The 18,238-nt window shown below is 40.4% G+C and overlaps 2 protein-coding genes across 3 annotated transcripts in view; both read right to left on the bottom strand.

Annotated features, from left to right (window-relative positions):
- Positions 1 to 595: 595 nt before the first annotated feature.
- BAG2 (BAG cochaperone 2) lies at positions 596 to 13,542 on the bottom strand. The gene is made up of 3 exons (XM_045843381.1): positions 13,306 to 13,542; positions 5,118 to 5,227; positions 596 to 2,006 (listed from the first exon to the last, which is right to left on the bottom strand). Exons 1-3 carry the CDS (start codon positions 13,416 to 13,418, stop codon positions 1,594 to 1,596), a joined length of 636 nt encoding a protein of 211 aa, XP_045699337.1. The 5' UTR covers positions 13,419 to 13,542; the 3' UTR covers positions 596 to 1,593.
- Positions 13,543 to 15,582: 2,040 nt separating this feature from the next.
- ZNF451 (zinc finger protein 451) overlaps positions 15,583 to 18,238 on the bottom strand; it is an 80,817-nt gene continuing 78,161 nt past the window's right edge. For both annotated transcript variants that reach the window (XM_045844227.1, XM_045844226.1), the window contains one exon: positions 15,583 to 17,433. Coding sequence is in view for 1 of the 2 variants with exons in the window: in XM_045844226.1 (XP_045700182.1) it covers positions 17,387 to 17,433 (47 nt within the window). In the remaining variant the exon portion in view is untranslated. The remainder of the gene's footprint in view (positions 17,434 to 18,238) is intronic.

The raw sequence follows: 18,238 nt of genomic DNA, 5'->3' as shown, positions 1-18,238 counted from the left end.
AACAGCGAATTAGAATTTGCTGACCAATCAAGAGGCTTTGCCACAGTCATCAATGAGAGCTAATATTTCCCGTGAAATGGGAAGATTTACATGAGGCAGACTTGGGGCCAGCCATCAAAGCCACCATGAATGTCCTTCAATTGTAATTGCTTTTAATGACAACAGGCTGACTGGACATTTTTGTCCAGAAAACAAAGCTCAATATTGTTTTCATTGTTACATATATATAAATATACATTGATATAAATAAATATCTAGATCTTAACTTTTTTTAAATTGATGTTCAAGTACAGTTGCTACATTTTCTCCCCACCTCTCCCCGATACCCCAAGATCTTAACTTTTTTAGTGTGAAAGAATACTTGTGTTCTAATAAAAATCAAGTTTGAAATATTTGCTTTTTGCAGCAGTATTTGGGAAAGCTGAGAGCTTTGTGTATCAATAACACTAATAATAAATAAAAATATTCTATAGTTGCTTCATTTGCTACAAATAAAAGAATAATCAATATACTAGGCAATCTGATGAGCAAACAAAATGCAAACTAAAGGTGTTTCATTATCTCATTAGAAAAAAATACTCAATGCTGGAAAGACTTCAGTGAAATGGCTACATTTTAATCATTGAAGACAGTATAAATTGATGTAATTACACACACACACACAAAACTGGAAATACGTTAGGCCAGGAAAATGTATATATCCTTTGACCCAGCTGGGAATTTATAAAAGAAAATCAAAATCAAAAGAAGGAAAACGATCTATGTACATGAATAAGTTGCAGTAACAGCAACAAATGGGAAACAACCTAACCTAAGTGTCTAGTAAGGAGACTGGATAAGTTGGAGGTTTGAAAGTGGACAATTTAAGCAGACTTAAGAGCAGCATTTAATTTTTTTTAAAGGCAAGTTACATTGTACTCATCTAATGATTAAAATTTTAGAGATGCATTTGGAAAAATGAAGTGTATAGTTGTCCACAGTGGTAAGATCAGATGTGAATTTTCTCACATTTGTCATGTTTTCATATATATCAGGAAATACATTCAAATGAGATGCATAAATCTTTAAGTTCAAAATAATTTGACACGTCTAAAAAAACTGCTGCATAAGAGAATGCAGGGAAAGGCTTTCACTGTGTGATCTCTTTTACCCCTGTGAACACATTCCTTGGCTAACACTAGATGTGTGTAAGTGCGTGCTGCTGTGTAAAGAATTTCTAGTTAACAAATGCCCCATGTGCCCATGTGTCTCCACACCCCAAAAAGCCCAGGAAAGAATAGTGATTCTCCTGCCCCTAGCTGAGCACTCACTTCCCACACATACAAAGTACTCATCCACAATTATAAAACATAGAGAGAGGGTGCTAGCTCTTAGTACAAGCATTCAATCTAAAACTTACAGGGTGAGAATGAAAATATTTCTACTTTTAAATGTTATTCACAAAACTGATGACACTGGAATACTTTCATTATCTGAAACAACTTTCAGTATATCGAGTGAGTGGTTATGCCTGGCATAAAGTACTAGTGATCACTTAAAATAGTATTTTATCGCTTTTACACCATAATTTGTAAGTGCTCTCAGGTTTGAAAACTAGTTAAATCTGCTTTCAGCGTTTTGCTGCAGAGTTAGGGAACTGGGTCCTTTAGAATGCTCTAACAGCTTGATGGCCTTGTCAGAGTTTTCAATATTTCTAAGCAGAGTCTCTAATCGTCTCTTAATTTTCTTCTGATCTTCAAGAGCACAGCCGATTACTATGGATTGAAACTTCTGATCAACCGGCCCAGGTGGCACCTCTGACGTACACGCACTATACAGCGACATCAAGTGAGTCTTGGCATTTCCCAAATCATCCAAAAACTTACTGACCACCTCATCAATAATCCTGGTGGCGTGCTTTAGGGACTCTTGCTGCTGAGGGTTTCTAATTGTTTCTACCGAAACTTCAACAGTGAGGGTCCGTCCCATCAAACGGTTTGCAGTCAGATTTAATTCTTCTCTTTCTCCTAAACATAAAAAGTTCAAAATGTCAATCAATATGAGACATAAACTCAAATACACTGAAGGGGTTCAGAACAGGCCTTCCCAGGATGTGCTACACTGGGATGTGAATTACTTTGAGCTGAAGGCACTTGAGACCCTGAGGGCTCATGAAAAACACTTAGTTCAACCCTAAAGAATTTAAATTAGGGGTCTTGCTCATAATAAGAGTTTCTACCAGAGATAGCTCTTATGGCCTATCCACAGGTAAGGGCAAACTTCTAACAAATGAAGACTTATTATTGCCCTGCAAATCCCCCTCCTCCCCTCTGAAGCCCCAGGCACTCCACCTCATTCCATAGCTCTCAGTCACATGCACTGCCTTGTACCTTTGGTCTCCAAACCTCTCAAGTATATGGGGTCTCTGACTCTCTGCACATGGGGTGCCCATATGTACATATGTAGTTAAATTTGGTTATTTTCCTGTTGCTAATCTGTCTCGTGTCAATTTAATGATTACACCAGACGAATGAAAAAGGTAAAGATAAAGAAACATTTCTTCCTCCCAACAATGCCAAGAACATCAGCAGTCATTTGTTGTTGGGAACTACCCTGCCTGGTTTCAGAAGCTGTAACACACCCACCCCACCCCCGCCCCCACCCCCGTGGCTAAGGCTGAGTGAGCGACCTTCAGACCATAAGCCACTGAGGAGACAAAGCTTATCTCCCTGGCAGGAGTGCCACTTCTGCTCCTTTTACTTCACCCTTCCTGGCATCCAATGCTTGATCGGTTAGCCAATGATGGGTAAGATTCCTAAAGGGAGGGGCGACCTAAGACAGGCACGATCATGTGGGAGGCCCCAGGGAAGGACTTGGGGAGCTATAAAAAAGGGGTGATGGACCCTTGCCCCTTGGCTTTGACATAGCCTGAGTCCTCATTCTGTCTTCGAGAAGTCTCCTAATCTCTTGGCTGCCTTACTTCCCCTGCCTGACTTAAGCCTGAAACAATGCCTTAATCCTGAAACAAGGGCAGGTTCCCTAGGGCAATCAGGCCTAAGAAAGAATATGTAAAATCCTGTGAAACCTGCTTTGTTTAGAATGCTCTCAATTAAATGATAAGGGTCCAAGCAAGAATTGAGTTTGTTCCTCAAAGTTTTGTAACCCTTTAGCTAACAGACCCTGACTAAAAATAAGCCCTCAGAGTTCTTTGTATATTATCTATTGTTTGATCCTTACTGCCTAACAATGATTAATGAACTTTACCTGTATTCCTGTGCAAAACGAACCCAATAAAAGCCCACTGAGGAAAAGGCTCTTGGCCCTTCTCCTTTGAGAGATCGGCCACCTTTCCTCCCCAAGCAGATCATGTCTTAGTAGGCTTATTCTCATTCATGGCAGCCAGGGGGTTCCTGTGGGCCAAGCCCCCCCCCCCCCACACACACACAATTTGTGGCTGCATCTATTTTCAGTAACCACCTCTGCTATGGACTTGCTCAGGGTCACAGTTAAAACTATAGCATCTAAGTTTAACTGATGAAGTGTATTGGGTTATAGAGAAAAGTTGTAGAATATCTTTCTCTGAAAGTCTGTATATACGAAATACCAGGTGACCTCTCAAGTTGTCGTGTTTGCAAAGGTTTGGGCAGGTTTGTGTTTGTAACTGGTATGGAGATGAGGTCTTAACCCAGAGTGAACAGTGAGCAAAACTAGGGCTTTATGCTGGTTAGAGCTGCAGGGCTCAGGTGTCCTGGATCTCTCCATAAGGATGTACATGTGGGGGAGAAAAAATAACACTCACTCTATCTTTCTGAGTTCTTGTCTGAGAATACCTGCATAAAAGATTAACAAGAAAAAAATAAAAGTATATTAATATGTGGACCTCACACACACATGAGAAGTTGAGTAACTGTTCGAAATGGCCCAAGCCACTGCCTAACGTGCCAGCTTCGGCTGAAGACAGAAGGTGCTGGGGAGGGAAGGAAGCCAGTCCGGGGAGGTTACCAGGAAGAGCATGGTAAACACAGCTGAGATTTAACTACAATAGGTACCTACTCCATTGATAAAGAGTTTCTTGTGATTTACAGTCCTCTTCCTGAACAGAGAGGGAAACATCCTTGCAAATGGAAGTTTAGAAATGTAAATGTCTCTTACAAACAAGGATAACTTCTCTGTTTTCAGAGTTTCTGTGTCTGCAGTTTCTCAAAAATAATCAGGTCAAAATCACCTTATGCCAAAGAGGTATATTTTGGGGTGGCATATTCTGCATGTTTATCAGAAACAATGCCCTGATTTGGGCTGAGAAAACAGCCACGAAAGTAGAGAAAAGCTGGCCTCAAAGTTAGCCATCGATTTCACCCCCTCAAGACAAATTTAAGATGGCGGTGGTCTGAGTGCTGGCCAGCACAAAGAGACAATGATGGGGACAGGAGCTCTGTCAACATCTCATTACTCATATGAAAAAGTCTGTAATCTCCTATTTGTCCTGTTCTGCAACTTCTTTCCTCACTCACTGCTCTTTCACCAGGATGGCGAGGAGACAGACTAGTCCCTGGCCCCACAGTGTCCTCAGGATTAGACCACACCCTTACTGCACCAGCTGCCAGGCCCTAGCTTGTCCTGCAAAGCACTGAAGGAGGTGACTTAGGAAGTCCATTGCCAGTGAAAATCACCAGTGACCTGTTCCTCCACGGACAGCCATGCTTTCATGTAAAAATGATAGCACTTTGTTACATTAATGGGGTTTTATTGGGTCTATAATTTATTTTCTCCTCTTCCCCTCTCACCTTTTCCCTCTGCTTTTACATCTTCTAGTAACTTGTATAGAACTGAAGTTAGAAGGGGAATCTGAGGTCAAATTCTTGGCCTTATTGTTTGGGGCCAGTTTTCTGCCAGAGGAGCTTGTGGGCGTTTTGCTGAGACTCCCGGCACAGCCTGGGCTGGGGAGCACAGGGCAAGGAGGATCTCTGGGTGAGCGGCTCTTCTGGTAAACTGACAGCGGTAGCTGCTGCCCGCTGCTCACGGTGACTGCTGAAACCCGGTGCGCTCACAGCACAGGTGAGGCAAACACCGACCCACGCTTATCTTAAACCCCTTAAAGGGTGGAAAGACGAGCCCCCACACGTGGAAATAGCTCTCACCGTCACTGATCTGCCTCATGTCCTGGCTGTTTTGGATGCTGTGGATCATTTCCAGGAGGATTTCTTTCTCTTGCTCAATAGCAGTCGCTGCTTCTCTCAAAGCTTCCACCCTGTATAAATTGGGAAAACACAACAGTCACTGTATGGAAGATTAGTTTTCCTCATCTTTATATCGTTCAGCTCAAGTTTAAAGATCATTAGGAACACTTTTCAAGACATCCTTAAACGTTTCTATTTTTTACTCTCATTTTTCTATTCTTTTTTACCCACTTACCCCACTCCCATTTTCCTCCCTGCTTATAGGGCAACCACTCTATTTAGTAATTATCTATTTGTTCTTGCAAAATCTGTATTTGTATATTCATACACTTTTAATTTCTATCTCACTGTTTCTTTTTTCACTCCGCATCATTTTATTAAGAACCACCCAGGATCCTCTCTGTACATCAACTCAGAAGCCTGTAATTGCAGTTATCCACGTGTATATCTGCCCGACTTCACCTCCACTCACACTCACCTTGTCCCTCAGCTATTCCTCACTACGAATAACACTTCGTTGCCTACCTCCCCCTTAGGATACATCCCAGGTCAGAACCGCTGAGACACGGCACGTGTTCCCTCAGTTTGACTCAGTACTAGGATTGCTTTCCAGAACGGCAGTCCACTGGGCCATGCTCCTGGCGGCAAAGCCCAGGCGTCCCTCTATTCCCACAGCCGTACCAATACTCAGCGTTTTCCAATTCTGTAACTACTCGTTGCCAGTCTAGTAAGTATAGTGAAGCCTGTTCACAGCCTTTGCCCATTTTCTTTTTAAACAGGTGTTTCTGTTCTCTTGTTGATTTGCCTACTCACAGTACTAACCCCTCTGTGGTACAGACAATGCACCGTCTCCTCCCATTCCAGCATACATGAACTTGGGGACACCCTTCACTGGACAGAAATCCTTAGTTTGAAGTGATCAAATTCAGTTTTCCTGGTTTTATTTTGCCTTATGGTTTATGCTTTTGAAATTTTGTTTCAGATTCTTCCCCATCCCTAGGTCATAAGATGTTCACCTATATTTCCCTCTATTAACTATTATTTTACCTTTATCATATTTACATGTTAATCCATCTAGAATGCACCCTTGCATGTAGTTAGGTTAGATGTTGTTTTATTTTTCTCCCAACAGTGAACCATTTTCTCCAACATTATCCACCAAAAATCCATCTTTCCCCCAATGATTTGTAGATGGTCTACCTCTGAAATCTCTATTCCATTTGACTGTTGTTACACAAACACCCATTTTAAGAAATAGAACTGGTCTTATAAAATGCCTGTGGTAGGAACAGCCCCCTAACCCTCTTTAAAGAAAACTTAGCTGTTTACACTTTTATTCCTCTGTATAAACTTTAGAGTGAATATATTGGGGTTTTCAAAAACTGGGGTAACTTTGACACCTTTGTAGTACTGTCATTCCATGCAAGAGCACGCTAGGTCTCCATTTATTCAGATCCTCTGCTATATACTCTATCAGAGTTTGAAGTATTCTTAATGGTAGTATTGTGGGCTCTTGAGTGTTCTAGATACTTGGTGGATATTGGGGCTATATCGGGGTACAGAAATGCTATTTCTTAGGTTTATTTTGTAACCAGCAACCATAACTTACACCTAATTTTAATGGTTTGTCTTTTGATTCTATTGGTTCTTCTAGATTGATGATCATAAAATGATAGTTTTAATCTTCTTTTTCTCAATGCCATTAGTTCCTATTTTTCTTTATATACTACTGACTAGAGACCGCCAGTACTGTATTAAATAGTGGTGGTAAGAGGGCATGTTTGCCTTTTCCCAAATTTAAAGCAAATGCCTCTGTAAGTTTCTGACATAGAGCCATGATCAAACTACAGAAGCACTGCTTTCCCCAACCCCCCAACCACACACACTCACACACTATGACCACACACACTTGGATATACCCAGTCACTGAAGAACTAGGCTGTGGAATCTTGACAGCAAGAAAAAAAATCCGGTATATTTAAAGCGCTCTGTTTCCAGGGTACTTCTGGCTGTAGAGTACACCACAGATAAAGAAGTTGCCAGCTTTTCCAAAATAAACAGTGGCAGGCCCATCCCCAGTATTCAGGCGGCCTTAGAAACATAAGCATTGGAAGATCTAGTCCTGGGTGCTGCCTTAAGGGGGCACAGAAGGAACAATCTCACCAGAGTTTTAGCACCTGTCCACTCCATATAAAGGTCGCCCAACCCCCACTCACCCCAACCACACATATGCCTTTTCTCCAACAGTCGCCCACCTGTCATACCCCGAAATAGCAGGCCGAAGCAGAAAAGTCACAGGGGCTCTTTATTCATCAAGATGCTAAATATATGTTGGATTTAGTGTTTGTAAGAGCCAGTCAAAGCAAAGAGCAGTAAGAACCTTACTACATAACAAAGCTGGCTAAAAAACACAATAAAAAATAATAATCTATAACATAGAAAAAATGTAGCATCAGGCTACTTCTAGCAGCATTGTACACATTTCACATTTGCAAACTCTCAGACAGATAACCTAGAGCCCGGTACACACGAAAGAGACTGAGTTGGCACTAAGATGAAATATTTATGCTAAAAGCACAAGCCCTGACCCTAGTATTTAAATGGCACAGATGGACTGTGGACTGGTAAATGAGAAGATGATAAAAAAAGAGATTAATTTTTTAACACTCGAGTTTGTATTGAAATGTAAGATGATAAAGGATTGAAAGCTTTCTAAAAAGTGAGGCTTCACTTACAATGGTTACAATAGTAATTTCATGGTGTTAATAAAAATGGTTTAAAAGGGGATACTCTAGAAAAAATATGATCTGTCATACGAAAAAGTGTATTTTCTCATTATGATGAGATCAAATACATAGGAAATACATAGGAAAATAGATGGAAATTTTATGGGTTCCCCCCCAAAAGGCTAGATATTGACAGGGCATCTTCCTTATGAAAAACGGATTTCATCTTTTACAAAACTTCCTGTGTTTGTTTTCATGTAATAGCAGAGGTAAAATATCATTCTTTGGAACCAAGGGTTTTTGTTTTTTTTCTGGCATCCTTGATCTTCCATTTGCTATTCTCTTGTCAGCAACGTTCTTTAAAAAAAAAAAAAAATTATTCATTTATTTTTAGAGAGAGGGGAAAGGAGGGAGAGAGGGAGAGAAACATCGACTGGTTGCCTGTCTGTCGCACACCCCCATCTGGGGACCTGGCCCACAACCCAGGCACGTACCCTGTCTGGAATTGAACCAGGGACTTTTTTGGTTCAAAAGCTGGTGCTGAATCCACTGCATCACACCAGCCAGGGCGACTGCAACATTCTCTATCCTTGACCCTTGTCTACTGGTAATCCTTTGTCAAAACCCAATCCTTTGGCAGGAACTGTTCCCTCACCAACTTCCCCTTCCTCTTCCTTGAGGCAATCAGTGCCTTCCTCAGCACTACCATCTAGTGTATGGACTACATCATGCTTTCAATCTTTTCTTTTAAAAAACTGTTACCTAGATCTCTACTTAGCTTGTTTAAGTAGTATTTGTACTGTTTATCAGCTATTGGTATTGCTTTTCTTTTTAATCCTCACCTGAAGATATGTTTTTTTAACTTAATATGGTTTTTAATTTTAATTTTAGAGAGGAAGAGGGAGAGACAGAAAGAGAAACATCTATTGATTGCCTCCTTTGCCCCGACCGGGGATCAAACCTGCAACCAAGGTATGTGCCCTGACTGGGGATCAAACCCATAACCTTCTGGTGCACGGAACAATGTTCCAACTAACGGAGCCACCCAGACAGGACTATTGGTATTCTTAAATCCAACTCCTATAATCTTTTGGTCTACCTTTCCATTAGTTCTAGAAAATTGTTAGCTATTTTATCTTCAAATATTTCCTGTCCTCCATGCCATTATTTTCTTCTGGAACTCTGGTTAGACAAATATTAAACGGGGTAGGACCACTTCACTTAATCCTTCAAGTTTTTTTAACACATCATTTGGCAGCACTTCTCTTGGCGGAGAGGGGCAGTTCTGTTTTTACTAACAGATCCTGGAAGCACCTACACGTCCAATTTGGGAAGGAACTTCTCCTCACATCAAGGCTGGCCTGGGCTATGCTTCTGGAAAGCTCTTGCATGAAATGACAACTAAGCAGGCTTTAACCAAAAGGAACTGTAATCAGAATATTCACAGGGGACAGAACTGAAGTGCACTCACACTCAGGTAGTGCTCTGGTCTCTGGTGTCTCACAACCCCTCTGCAGCCTGGGTATCAAAAGACAAATTATCAGACTTAGGAGAGACCCAATGGTGATTTCACAGAATGTGGCTGCTACGCTGTCAGCTAGTCCAGGATACATGGGCCCTGCAGTGGCTTTTCAGTCTAGCTCTTCACCCCTTGAGTAGTTATGGAAACTCTCCTCGCCTCAGTTTTCCTCGCAGATGAGGAGGAAGAATTTAACACAGTGACTGACAACACTGGCTTAAAAAATATATACATGAGTTAATATATGTAATGGGTCCCAAATTGGGGCTGGCACACATTAGCTTAATGATATTTATTATATACTAACCATTATGAACATGGACTTACAAATAACAGGAATTTCTGTCTTCATAAAAAGGAGTGAAAATGGAAAGTGCTCCTATCATGGATTTATTTCAAAGAAATAATTTCTAAAACATGTTCTTAAAATTATAGTTCTGTCTCTTATTCAATGCTCTGGTATCAAAAGAATACTACAAAAATGATCACTAATATTTTAGGCAATGTAAGATTTTGAAGGGTTTTCCTGATCATAACCAAAACATTCAAGTACACTCACTATGGAGACACTGGTATAAAAATGGAACTGGTGTTCAGTGTGAGGAGCTACTCGTGAGGAGCTGGCCTCAGGCAAGCCTCGCAGTCCCGCCGGACCTCAGGTTCCTCATTTCCAAGAGAGGTAACAGCTGCCCTCCTAGTAAAAGGGCTGTGTAAGTTTCAAATGACAATGTTTATGAAAAGTGCTCTTTTAAATTATAGGCTGTTGGACAACATTAACCATGACACCATCTTCTTTTATGACTCTTGGGACCCTGGCACACCCAGAGGAACTTTAAGCAACAGGAAACTTTCAGTGGGACAAATGACCCGTATCACCCGCCTTCACTCCCCCACCCTCCATTCCCCCACTGCCCCGTAAGCCCCTGCAAACAGTTGATAAGAGGGAGAAGGAGCCACAGTGTGATCAGTGTGGGAAAGTTTGTGAACAGCCAACCTCCCGTCCTGTCACTTTCCCCTGTGCCCTTCTCCATGACCCCTGTCCCATCTTCATCACCATCCAGAGCCTTCTAGGAGCCACTCAATACCTGGCACCAAGCGGGTATTCAATTGTTACTGAATTCAATACCAGTGTAAATAGGCTTTACACATCTTTCATATACTCATCCTTGTACTTCCCACATTTTAAAACACGACCTATTTAGGAAAATTAGTAATAAGGCATTAAGCTCTACAGCCAGTATTCTGGGGTTCTAGCCATGTGACCTGGAGCGAGACATTTAACTTTTTAAATTTCAATTTCCCATCAGAAGAATGGAGGTCATAACTTCCACAAAGGCATGGGACCTGGCACACAGTCAGTGCTCATTCAATGAATAAATGTTAGCATGTATTATTTATAATTAGGGCAACTTAAGCAAGGTGTTTTGAGCCACCGAGAATGCAAAATCCAGATAACCATGTAGAACTGGTGATGAAAACTAGGAGATACAGTGATCAACTTATTAGAAGGAAGCAAAAAAGAAAAGTCAGTGACATGGTAAAATGTTAGAAACAAAAGGGGTTCCTTAACTGATTTGCAGAATGTTGCCAAATACCTTAAAGCAATTTAAACATCATGTTCACCAACCAAGTCGACTGGCAGGTCCATCAATTCTGTTTTCAGTTTCATAAGAAAGAAGTTTCAAACACAATCTATAAAATTAGTATTGATGAGAAACTGTAAATGCAAGCTTCTGTATGTAAACTCTACCAAAATCACTGCTTTATTAGTCATCCTTGATATAGAATTAAACTATTTGAGCAAAATTACATGTATCATGTTTTCTTTTAAAAATTAACCTTCTAGGCATAATTCTAGTTTTTCACGGTGTAGTGCTCTGTGATTTTGCCCATGTGGTTTCAAATAAACTTTAATGCATGACATTTGCATTTTTGTTTTTACTTCCTGAAATAATTCCCTATTGTTCAGTCAATATTACTTTTTTTTAAAGAAAGAAACAAAGCTTACAACAGTCTAAAATTATGAGAATCATAAGTCCTTACAATGAATGATTCAACACAGTCTTTTCTCCTCAGCTCAAGGGTTAATTAAGAAAGTGCCCTGGCTAGCGTAGCTCAGTGGATTGAGCACAGGCTGCAAACCAAAGTATCACAGGTTCGATTCCCAGTCAGGGCACATGCCTGGGTTGCAGGCCACAGCCCCCAGCAACCACACATTGATGTTTCTCTCTCTCTCTGTCTCTTTTTCTCCCTCCCTTCCCTCTCTAAAAATAAATAAATAAAATCTTTTTAAAAAGTGATTAATCATTTGTACATAGCAATCAGAATTCATTTTATATTAATCAATATTAGAATATAACAATACTCAAAACCAGAGGCTTTCTTTCAGAGATGAGTATTTGACTCTTGTACCTACCATAAATGAGGTTTGAGGACAATGACTTAGTTTGAAGAAGGAGAGGGAAGACCTCATTCCTTTCAGGAAAAACTCTAATTAGGGGAGAGAGACCTCTGAAATGGTTGAGAACACGCCCTCAAAGCTGTAAAGATCCAGGGAGGTGTGTAGTTACTCATTATACTGCTACCTAAAAAGAAATATTTTTCAGAGGGCATTAAGTATCTGAGGCCACTGATCTCTAGTTTTGCTCCACTTTCTCTGGGGGTTGATGTAAAAACGTTCATGTTAAAAGTAATGGAGAAGCATTACTTTTTCTTGTTCTATTTTTTCTCATTCTCAGCAGAACCCCAGAAAGTGGTTTTGGCTCAGGTTTCCCTGACTGTTGCCATCCATGAGATCATTGTGGGTGGAGAATTTCTCTTTTCTGACTCCTTTCTTGGGGTGGTGATAATGAATGCCTCCTGCGCTAACATATACTGTGATTATCAATGCACTGCCTTGGAAAACAGACACCTTTTCAAGTTTTGCTGTATCAACCCGGGGAGGTAATGCAATGCTTAAAATGTTTAGCTCACACACTCCTTTGCTCACCCAGAACCTGATGAAAACTATGGGAAAAAATTCCGTGTAGTTCCAGGGGACTGTGGGTGCTTTAATGAGATTGTCATTTAACTACACGTGCACACAATTTACACAACATTAGTGACATAAACATTTACAAGAAATACATTGAAGTTTTCATACACTGTTAAAGGAAGTATTTCCAAAATGTAATATGACTTGTTTAGGGATTCTATACAAGCCTACCACCTCATTACTGAATAAAATCGTACTCCATGAAGAGGGAAAAACTGTGACTATCTTATCCTTTCAGGCTGGTAGCTAGCATTCTGAAGAAGGTGTCAGCACCAGCGTCTCTGGAAGGAGGTACACACAATAAATACCGAGACTAAGAGAGGGCTGAATACAGGATCAGGAGGGAAACGGGAGGTGCAGGGTCTTTATTCCACAAAGTACCAAGCTACTGTTCACCCAGAAGCACCTCATTTGTCCTACTCTAACCCTTGCTGTCCGATGGATTCCTGGATTTTTAAATTTTTTTGCTCTGAAGTGTTTCGGAGCAGAGAAACTGATGATTGCCATCAAGGACCGCTCATCTGCTGCCTCTGTTCAAAATGTGCAATAGGTAATGAATAAGTTGAAAACATTTGGGAAGACTACACGCCGGCACCCAGAAGGTTCCAGAAGTTCTGTAGACTGTGCGTGTCACCGTCCCTAATCTCAAATGACGTCCCTTTTTATCTTCTCCGATTTTTCTGAGCTCTCAAACGCTCAGGTCTGTTAAGGACCACGTGGCCGCCAGTAATGCGCTCATGGGTTCTGCTTAAATAGAACGCGTTTTCTCTCAGACCAGGAGAGGAAAAGCTACCCAAACACAACTGCACCGTGTCCAAGGAAAACAAGTCTCCGGTGCGCAGTGCCCCTGGCCGCCGCCACCGCGCTCACCTGAGCTCCAGCTGGTCCAGGCTCTCCAGCAGGCGGCTGGAGCGGTCGGCCATGGAGGACGAGCGGCAGAAGCGACCCTCGTTGGCTTTCGCGTTGATCTTTGCTTGAGCCATCAGAGCCTCTGAGGCGGGACAGCCACGAGGTCACGGCCTCTCCGGCGGCTGTGGCGAGTGGAGAGCTCCTGTGGCCGCGGGTGGCGTCGTCACTGTGTGGGCTCCCGCCTCCTTCTGACGCCCGAGGAGGGAGGGGGCAGCCCAGAGGCGCCGGTTCTGCCGCTGCCGCGTGGCCAAACAAGGGCAGGCCTGCCGCCCACGGCCTCGGGGGCTCCGGGCCTGGCCAGGGGAGCGGCCAAGGCTACGACGGACACCTCCTAGACAGGCAGACACAGAAGGGGAGGCCCTAACGTGATCCCCGGATCCATCTGCCCCTTGGACCCTGTTACAAATCAAACCGATGCGGAGGCACACAGAACACCCCCACCCCTCCCAGGCCCTGACGCTCTATGCACCCCAAAGTCACTAACTCCCCACAAGCTAATGGTAGGCTGTGGCTGTATCTGTGACGGCTTCGCTTAGTTCCTCCCAGCCCCCATAATTCACAGGGATACATGGAGAAAGGGTCCCCTTTGGGGAACGGAAGGCATTTAAGTCCAGCTGCTAGGCAGTCTGTACTTGCCCTGTTACCACTTCCCTGAGGACAGCTTGGATGACACAAGGTAGGTACTGGGGGGAAATAAAAATCTACCCAACTTTCCAGTTGGATGTAGGAAGCAAGGTGAACTGACTTCAACACATTCTCCTAATGAAAGGGGTTTTTAATGACTTTTCCCTACTTAAAAAAAAAATCATTCTCGTTGGAATTTGAGTGAAATGATTAGCTTAATTAAAGCCATTTCACACCTAGTTCACGTAAATCTGTCAAGAGTGAAAAGATGCAGTAAGTCACTAGGTCAGTTACTATAAAAGCTGGTAAAGTGGAATAGGGCTGGGAATTCAAAGATTTCTCTACCTAAAACTTGTGATTTGCTCCCATCTCATTATAGCTACATGCTTCACATTGCAAGGATGAGAATGTATAGGACACAGAAAATGATAGGTAATGATAGCTTAAAGCTGAATCACAACCTGTAATCTGAGATCAAAGCCATTTAAATACTTGAACAGAAAGAGGCCCTTACTCCCTCAGACCTCAATCCAAAACTAATGAACTTTTGGCAGAGGGGATTACTTGACATCATTAAATGTATTTTGTCATGCCATAATACAAACTTGGAATTCGAAGATATTCTGTGACTGGTTTAAAAGTATATTAAGTAATTTTAGAATCATCCTAGATGCTCTACTTTCAGAATATATCCCAATCAGTCTCCCAGTCTCACTGCCACCACCAATTCTCACCTGGATGATACTGGAGTACCCTCCTCTCTGGTCTTCCTGCTTCTCCTCTGGCCTCTCATCTATGCTGTCACTGCAATACCTTCAGTAATCTTTCTACAATAAATAAGGCAGATCACAACTTATCCTCAGAAACCTTCAATGGCTCCTCATTTGAGTAAAAGCCAAGGTCCTTAGAAAGGCCTCAGGGACTTCATCTATTACTCTCCTTCCTCCTGATAGTCTTCTTGCTTTTCCTGGATGTATCAAACTGACTTCCAGACCTTTCACCCTTTATGTGGCACTCTTTTCCCCATACTATTTGCATGGCTCACCCCATCAACTTCTTCAGGTTTTTTTGCTCAAGTTCGTCTTATCAGGATTCTTTCAGACCACCCCATTAAAAAAGACAATGCCCCCACCCACCCTATCTTTCCCTTCCTCATATTCCTTCATTACACTTGAATCACCATTGGATACACTTGCTTATTATATCTTAACACTCTCTGACCTCCTCTCCTACAATGTGTGCTCCACAGAGTGTTCTTTGCTTTGATCACTGGTATATACCTCAAGTGCTTAGAACCATTGCTGGCACATAGAAAATATTCAATACATATTTTGTGAGTAAAGGAATAAATGAATGATAAAATAAAAAGATAAGCATCTTTATCAATGTTAGAAACATTTACTTTGGTAATTGAGTAATCCATATAACTTTCTGTAACATTATCCACTGATTACACCTCCACCTTGTATCTAAATAAATTTCAAATTGTAAAATAATTTTTAAATTATTTTAATCACTTAACAAGTAGAAATACAATCAGTATTATAACTTTCTGTAATGTTACCCATTGATTATATTTCCCCCTTATATCTAAATAAAATTCAAATTATAAAATAATTTTTTAATGATTTTAATTGCTTAACAAGTAGAAATACAAACATTAAACAACTCAATTGCTTTTTAAGGGTTGTGATGAAAAGCTTCAGTTACTTTCTACCATATACATGCCAAAAAATTTTTTAAAAATCTTCACTTGAGGATATGTTCATTGATTTTAGAAAGAGAGAGACAAAGAGAAATATCGATGTGAGAAAGAAATTGGTCAGTTGCCTCCTATATGAGCCCTGACTGGGGACTGAACTTGCAAGTCAGGCCTGTGACGCAACCAGGAATTGAACCCACAGCCTTTTGGTATACAGGACGCTGCTCCAACTGAGCCACCTGGCCAGGGCCAAAAGCTTCTTAACAGAACATCAAGGTACATCACACGTGTGCAGCACCTCTGGTACAGAGGTGTAGTTTCCTCTTCTCCTTATCTGTTTAACCACACTCCTTTCTGGAATGTTCTCTATGTGCTCACCATTGCGCAAGCTCCTGGAGATGTCTGTAAGGTCTGGCTCAGTGACTACCACCTAAGACCTTGATCACTTTAACATACAAATCAAAAGCACAATGTGGTCATTTTGGGAAAATGACTGGTAAGCTCTCAAGCTATAATGTCTAGTTAAAAAAAATGCAAGCAGGTAGAATAGAACTGACATCTTAAATAAAAAACACACATTGATTTTCAATGCGGACTGAATCAACTATACTAATAAAAAAAATACAGCAATGCTATTTCACACTAAAATATGTAATTGCACAGGAAAAAAAGAACCAAAATTCTAGCCATAATTCTTTTCTTTAAAAACTTTATAGAAAATTTGCAGTTCAGTAAGCAATTACTACTCAGAAATTTGGGACATGACATTTCTGGTCAAATACCATGAAGCATATACATACACAAAGACAGGATGACCAGTCCTTCTTAGTCTAATTATGCAGTATTTTTAATGATTCACAATGGCGTCTCAACATTAAAAAATGAACCATGTATACCAAATGTAGGGAAATGAAAAAACTTTAAAGATTATCTAAAATTAAGGTACTTTCATATGAAATAAAAATTTTAAAGGGTTAAGGAAGATTATTCCTGAGTAGACCTTGAACATTATTTTTTAAGATTATGTTCACACAAATATATAAAAAAGGACTATTATTAAAAGTAAGTTTAATGCTATGCAAATATTTTGACACCATTCCCTTTAAACAGTAGGTAATACAAGTCACATAAAAGTCTAAGCGGATAAAAGGAATTCAGAAGGTTTCTTTTTAATTATTTCAAAGAAATTAGTTTTTATTCCAGAACTGTGCAGCTCTAATTAAAGCAAAGCTACATATCTTTGTGAAACCCACAAGGAACAGTGCTGGTAAAATTTTTATCTGTTTCCATTTCCCTCTTCTAATAATCATAAGTGAAGATCTCGAAAGTTATTATATACATATATTAGTGTACATGAGAAGTAGAATTTACGGAAAAACTAATCTATCACAGCTTTATTTATATTCATTTTCACTCCTAAAAAATATAAACTAGAATCATCTGTACAGTACAAATAAAGAAATAATGCTATTTGGGAAACATATAAACAATAGTCAAGAGCTTTTCTATTTTTTTAATTCTTTTAACCTAAATATATGAATTCCAAGTAAACTAGGGAACTGTTAATATAAAATTTTGAACATGAGAAAGCATAAAAGCAGGTTTTCAAATACATCTGTACTAGTAGACTGCTGGCCTCCTTTAGAAAACAAATTCAAGAATTCATTATCCTGAATATCTTCAAGGCTACTTGATGGTGTGTGGTAATATACTTAATTACATTTCCTCAAGGCTTCTTCTAATAGCTTCTTCTAATTCCACATCTGCATTAAAAAAACAGAGAATTTTAATATTTAGGGCAGAAAACTATTAAACATGTGTTTTATATAGGTCCCATCTCAACTATATCTGTCTTTTCTTTTTTAATTTTTTAAAGGATTTTATGTATTTATTTTTAGAGGGGAGGGAAGAGAGGGAGAAAGAGAAGGAAACATCAGTGCAAGAGAGAATCATTAATCGGTTGCCTCTCATGGGAGCCCTGACCTGGGACTGAACCTGCAACCCAGGCATGTGCTCTGACTGGGAATTGAACCGACCACCTTTCACTTTGTAGGGCAACACCCAACCAAGTAAGCTACAGTCAAGGCTACACCTGTCCTTTCAAAAAGTAAACAAATCAAAATGGAGAAACTTGGGAGTCTCTCCATAAATTTTGAACATTTCAAAATATGAGAATCTGGATATAACCTCAAACTGTGTTATAACATATGTGAACTTAATGTGCTAAGGAACTTGAAAGTTATTTCCACACTTAGGAATGTAAAAGGTCAACAAACTTCTAGAATACTGATAGGTAATCACTAAATTTAATATTAAAATACCTATACACTTAACTCCAAGAAGAGCTGAGGTAATACAAATAAGACAAAATAGAAGTGGGCAAAAACATAAAATGGTAAAATATCACAGGCTATTAACATTTTACTTTTAAGCTTTCTAGCATCTAAGGCAGAGAGCGAAACTCATGGCTATATATGTCTTGTCAGAAGCCTATATTACATACACATATGCACTCATTTAACAAATACTTATTAAATGCCCACTGTACCCCAGGCACAGAAATACAAT

Source organism: Phyllostomus hastatus, unplaced genomic scaffold (genome assembly GCF_019186645.2).
Source record: "Phyllostomus hastatus isolate PE091 unplaced genomic scaffold, TTU_PhHast_1.1 phas_contig_40, whole genome shotgun sequence".
NCBI lineage: Eukaryota > Metazoa > Chordata > Mammalia > Chiroptera > Phyllostomidae > Phyllostomus > Phyllostomus hastatus.
The sequence above is the reverse complement of the archived record's forward strand: the minus strand, read 5'-3'. Positions and strand labels throughout refer to the sequence as shown.

Excerpts from the sequence above, each read along its gene's own strand:
- BAG2 (XM_045843381.1), bottom strand. The coding sequence starts at position 13,418 with ATGGCTCAAGCAAAGATCAACGCGAAAGCCAACGAGGGTCGCTTCTGC. Across the intron at positions 5,228-13,305 it reads CTGGACCAGCTGGAGCTCAG|GGTGGAAGCTTTGAGAGAAG; the intron begins GTGAGCGCGGTG and ends CAATTTATACAG. Across the intron at positions 2,007-5,117 it reads CATGAGGCAGATCAGTGACG|GAGAAAGAGAAGAATTAAAT; the intron begins GTGAGAGCTATT and ends TTTTATGTTTAG.